At 41.1% G+C, this 6,167-nt stretch overlaps 1 protein-coding gene across 1 annotated transcript in view; it reads right to left on the bottom strand.

The window, feature by feature from the left end:
• Positions 1-457: 457 nt before the first annotated feature.
• The window catches only part of LOC141410891 (uncharacterized), a 31,681-nt gene continuing 25,971 nt past the window's right edge, over positions 458-6,167 (bottom strand). The window contains exon 9 of the mRNA XM_074041664.1: positions 458-2,491. Within this exon, the coding sequence (XP_073897765.1) occupies positions 2,390-2,491 (102 nt within the window). The 3' untranslated portion in view covers positions 458-2,389. The remainder of the gene's footprint in view (positions 2,492-6,167) is intronic.

Here is a 6,167-nt window from a genome sequence, read left to right as displayed (position 1 = left end):
CGGTTTCTTCTTTACAGTCCAACAGTTGAGAAGTTACTTGTTTCCAGTAACCAGGCCCTATCTGTGAGGTTGGGATACCTTCACCATGACTCATTATAGAGCAACCTGTCCATCCAGAGGTTAGAAATCATGAGGTCCTAATAGCGGCTGAGAAAGTTTGGGGTCCTGCCTCCTCTGCTGTTCACACACAGCTGCAGTGCCCTGCCTCTCACTGCCTGGGTACCGCCTGTCTGTACCCACAGACTCAGACACTGAAAGAGGGTGTCAGTACCATTTCCCCCATGGCACATGGCCATTATCTCCTCTTCTGGATGATTTTGGGGCTCTGGTTCTTTTTGTAATTAAAAATAAATAGGGCTGGGATGTAGCTCAGTGGTACAGCGCATGCCTAGCATGCGTGAGGCCCTGGGTTTGATTCCAGCACCAAAAAAGAAAACACAACAACAACAAAAAAATCTTCTCCCCTAAAAATAAATAAATATTTATTTTATTTTATTTATATTTGCTCTGGTTCTTGATGCTAAACATGAAGTACAAAGTATTTGAGACAGCTCTCCATTCAAGCTTGGACATGGTCGCAGTTTCAGTTCATGGTGTTGGAGTGCCACACTTCCTTTCCTATCAAAGCAACAAGGTGAAAAAGTTGCCTTGGTACCCAACACCCCTGGGGTCACGGTGGGTGTTTTCTTATGTACTCATCTGCTGTGGCCTGGTGGCTCTTCTCATCTTCCTTTCCCTGTCAGTCACCTCATCGTTATCTCTTCTGCCAACAAAACTCAACTGTTGTCTGTGCAGGAACCAGTGGTGGACTGTCATCCATCCTCTGGCACATGCATTTGCAGAGACTGGCAAGTGTTTTCCATCACCTTCCTCTCAGGTGATGAGTTGGCACCTACCACTTAGAAATCAAGCCAGTGAAACCTGCCAGAATTAAGACAAGCCACTGCATGTGAGACAGTCATCCACACTGCTTGGCTTCATCCCTGTGTTTAATTGGGATATGGATGCTTTGTTCTACAAAGGCATGGAATTCATAATCAAAACTCCAGTAAAGAACAGAGCACAGAGGGGCCCATATTCTCGAGGGTGACAAATGATGCTGTGAATGTGGACCCTTCTTTCAAAGTGTTGGTGATTCAGGTGGCAGGATGAAGTGTGCCGTGTCATAATTAATCCCTCATGTACTACAAGCAAATTAATGTCCAAATAATTAGCAGTAGCTTTTTTTATACCCTTTTGTGAGTACACAATAAATACTGTCATTTACCTGTGGTAAACATTGGATTTCTTTCCTGGTCTTTGAATAACTCTATTTGTGTGGTAAATACCAGACCTCCTTCTCCATCTCCTCCACCCCCAAATCTACAAACCACACATGATCCACTACAGAGGAAAGTGACCCCTGGGTGTCAAAAGAAAAGAACCTTGTTTTGGTTCTAGCTGGCACCATGCACCATGATTATTCTTAGAGACCAAACACCAGGCAGGAGCAAGCACACCAAGGGAGAAGGAGCTGGATGCAGAGGTGTTGTTCTCTACTTGTCATTTAGATTTCCTCAAGGATTACTGGCTGTGACATGACAGTTTCTGCTATTATTATGTTTTGCAAGGCTAAGTCCTTACTGTGAAATTCTCATTGCATTCTTTTAATCCTAGCTCACTTCATAAAAGACTGTCTGAAGAGAGTGATGAAGAACTGCCCACTCTCCCCATGGAGGGAAGAAAAAGCAGGGCAGGGGTCTACAGCATCTTCTCAAACAGTGCCTTCTTCCAAGACATCTTCTGTCACCATGTTTATGACATCCCCACTTCCAGTCTACATATGTTCTTTTTACTCTAGAAAGAAGCTCCTCTGTTAAATTAATATAGTGATCAAAAAGCAAGCCCCAGGAGCAATCTCAGTGTAGATAATTAATCTCTAGTTGCCTTAGATGAAAAGTGATGGAACTAAGATCAACGCACTGAAGTGTCATTGAGATGACCTCACAGCAGGCAAGAGGACCAGACATTACTGTATAACTTTAACAGGTCTTGCATGAAAATGATTTTTAAATATTAAAATTGAACACAAGGTTCCAAAGTCTCTTTCTTGGTGTCTTTCTTTTAATTATCATGCACCTGAGTTTTCTATGAAATTGCTTTCTGTTTCAGCCTTTGGTATTTTCCAGCCTTTCAGTGTTATGAAGAGCCTACAACTTTGAAGTACTACAGTTATTAGTCTTCCTTACACCATTACTAGATTTATTTAACTCCTATGGAGTATCGACCTGCCAAAAGCTTTGGACAGATGCTCTATATCATATGGAGATAAATACAGCACAACTCAAGGCTGTACACACACAGACATGCACACTCTGAGACACTAGCCAATAATTACTGTATCATGTAGTTACATTAGCTCCTGAGGGACCAGGACTTCTCCCCATTTCTCCTGGTACACCAGTGAGCACACTGTGGTGTTCCATCCTTCTCCTGGGATGACGATGTTCACCTTGACAGGAAGGGAAGAATATGGGCACAGATTAGAAAGCAGGTTGCCCATGTGACACATGAGAGTTGTCAGGGTATTGTGAAAAGCTGTACAACATTGCCTCAATCCTAGATCTTAACACAGATATGAGGATAGTGGTGAATAGTTGAAAGACACACGCCACCTTCAAGTGGCAGCACATGGCTTGCCTTATTAGATTAGACAGTCAGTTACCCAATGCATCTAGAGTGCATGGCTCCCAGGTGGAGTCAGATAAGATAGCACCATATATGATGGTGGGCTTCAGACATCAAGAAGGATCTGGGGACTCAGGATGGCCCAAGATGCCACAGTGAGGCTGGTTTCCCCACAGGCAGAGGGAAGATAAGAGGAGTCTTGCCCATGGCCCACTTCCTGTGGTGGATGACTGCAGCCTCTCTTTTTCTAGGAAGAGCTGGTGCACATGGCTCTTCTGCTCCTGTGAAACAGCACAGACCAGGAAGATTGTGGAAGCAGCATTAGAAACCATAAAATCAATCTCTCAGGTAGACTTTTCTTTTAAAATAAACTTATTTCTGTAAACTTGGCCATGAAGGTTTGTTGTTTTATGAGCAGGCAGTATATCCCTAAACCCAGCCACTCCTCCAGGAGACACTAACACATCAGTTACAGAAGCAAGTGCTGTCACAAAGAGAAAATGTGGCTGCAGAATCACTGTAATCACTATGAATTCATACGTGCACACTTGGAAACACTGTACATCATGTGTGGAATGAAAGAGAAAACCTTTTTCTGCCAAGAGGACATGTGACAGCACAGATAGACCGCACAGCCTCCCTTCACATGACCCTTAGCAAATCCTGGGAGACAGAAGCCATCAACCATCTGAGGTGGTGCGACCCTTAGTGCTCCACTCCTGCACTACTGGCCTCCCTGCAAGGTAATGGTAGACATGAGGATATTTCACCAGTGCCATTTCTTAACATTGTAATATGACAGCATCTGTGCAAATGATTAGCATAAATCAACATAATGACACTTTGCAGCATTCTTCTTGAAAACTTTCATCTTGAAGTAGTAAGAGGAAAATACAATGTGTGACAGAAGGCAATGATCTTGCGGAATGACGGTGTAAGATGAACACAAGCATGGCGCTTGCATCAATATGCTTACGCCAACAAACCAATCTCAGCATTTTTAGTTTCATCCTACAGCTCCATGTGAGTGTGCATATGGTGTCCTCAGTGTGGCTGACAAAATAGAGCTAAAATGACCTTTACCATCCAGAAAGTTCCTATGATTGAGTGACATGAAGTAAACGTTTCCTGACTTTTCAAAGGCCATATAATCTCTCAAGTTCAAACCACAAATAATTGTCCCTCACAGGGCAACAATAGGAAGAAAGCAGAACCATGTAATTGGACTACATTTTCAACACTGATGGATGAGCTCCACTCTCAGGGTGATGGGACAAAGACCACACTGTCTTTCAGCAGGGGTAAGCAAAGGCCTTTTGTCTCTTCCTGCAAACCTCCTGGCTTTTCAAAAAAAATTTCATCTAAAGTTCTCTTTGAAATGACTATTCATTTTAGCCAATTGAGAAAACCAAAGGGGTAAAAATTTTTATTTTTATTCTCTCTCTCTAGCTCAGGCTGACTTCAACTCTTCATCTTCTGCCTCAGTCTCCCGAGTTCACCATTCCTGGAAAAAAGACAACTTACTTTGTGTGTTGTCCTGGGAATTGAACCATGGCCTTGCCCTTGCTAGGCAAGCACCCTACCACTTCACTAACTTCTTAATGAGTTCTACTACCTGGTCCACATTCAAAATTCATTTGTCCTCAGGGCACCTTTTCTAGCTGGTTTGTTCAAGTCAGATTCCAATCAAAGCTATGCCTCTTTATTCTTTTTGCTTTGTTTTGGTTTGGGCTCCCTATGTAGCCCAGGCTGGCCTCTACCTCAAGATCTTTCTGCCTAAGTCTGCCGAGTGTTGGGACTACAGGCAGGTACCATCATGCCCACCATGGGACAATTTCTTTTATATGTCAGAATTTGCCAGTATTATTGAAGATTAAGTAAATGTAAATTAAAATCACAATAAGGTATCACTTCATGCCCACTAAGATTGCCATAAGGGAAGAGTCAGACAATACCATGTTTTGGTGAACACAGGGAGAAATTGGTACTTTTACGCACTGCTGTTAAGAATGTAAAATGCTGATACCACTAAAACAATTTAGGCATTTCTGAAAAAGTTAAACATGAATTAATCTAATGACCCAGCAATTCTACTCTTAGGTATCTACTCAAGGAAAATGAAAACATCTGTTCACATACGTACTTGTGCAATAATGTTCACAGTAACATCATTCATATCAAACAAATGGAAGCAATCCAGGTATTTATACACTGATAAGTAAATGCACAAAATATGATATATCTAGATGATACACACTATTTGGCAATAAAAAGAAACATAGAATTAATTCAAACTACATCATGGATGAATCTCAAAGTCATTTATGCTAAGTGAAAAAAATGCAGTCACCAAAGAGCACATATTGTATGGTTGCATTTTATGAGAAGTCTAGAAAAGGTAAATATAGGGCCAGAGCTTGGCTAAAGAAATGGAGTGCTTGCCTGGCAAGTGCAATTCCCTGCATTCAAAACCTGCTGCTGCCCAAAAGAATATTAATAATAAATAATAATTGTGAAGAAGGAGGAGGAGGATACAAAAGGCAAATCTACAGGACAGTTAGTAAATTAGTGGTTGTCTGGGGCTGGGGTACAAATAGAGATTAATTTCCAAAAGGTGTGAAAAGAAATGTACCAGGGTAAATAAAATGGTCTTATACTGGATTGGCAATAGTTGTGCAATTTGGAAAATGTACTAAAATTATTGAGTATATACTTATTGTAGGTGGAGTTTATATTGTGTAAATTATACCCTAATAAAGTCCTTGTACATCAATGAAATTCTACTTTTGACCATGATTGAGTAGCAGAATCCCATTGGTTGCAATGGGAGAAAACAGGAAATCTGGGTAAGACATTTTTTATTGCTTGTAGGACTTGTCAATGCTACCAGGACTTGAGAGACCAAGACCCTTTGGAGAAGAGGAACTCAATGAAAGCTGTAAATCCTCCACTTGCCAATTCTTGATGCCAGGCAAGAGGCTGAAATCCAACCAGAAGGCTGCAGCCAAGGTACAGAGAATTATGTCATCTCACAGTGCTAGAGAAAGAAAAATTAAACTGTATAATTCCTAAGCTAAGTGGAGCTTAATAAATCAATACTAAGAGAAGGAAGGCCCAAACTAATATGCTCAATATCTGTAAGCATGGTCTGTGCCTTATGTTAACTTTTATTCTTGAAATAAATAAGACTAACACAAAAATTGCAAAAATGGTGCAGATAATGCAAATATATCCTCCACCCAGCTTCTTCTGGCAGCCTCTCTAGTACCATTAGTACTCCTTCCCCCATGATTTAAATCAAAATTTCTGCAGACTTCACCTTATATCCACTGGAGAACAAAATCACCCTTGGTTGAAACCACTGCTCTAACATTAATAACTTATATGATCAAAGTGCAATTTTAAAGCCAGGAAACTGACATTTATATAACACAATTTACCAAAATACTGACTTTCTATCAGTTTCTCCTAATGCCCATTTTTTTGTCCCAGAACCCAAC

The sequence above is a fragment of the Castor canadensis genome, chromosome 9 (genome assembly GCF_047511655.1).
Source record: "Castor canadensis chromosome 9, mCasCan1.hap1v2, whole genome shotgun sequence".
In the NCBI taxonomy this organism is placed as follows: Eukaryota; Metazoa; Chordata; class Mammalia; order Rodentia; family Castoridae; genus Castor; species Castor canadensis.
This window is presented reverse-complemented; position numbering and strand designations above follow the sequence as displayed.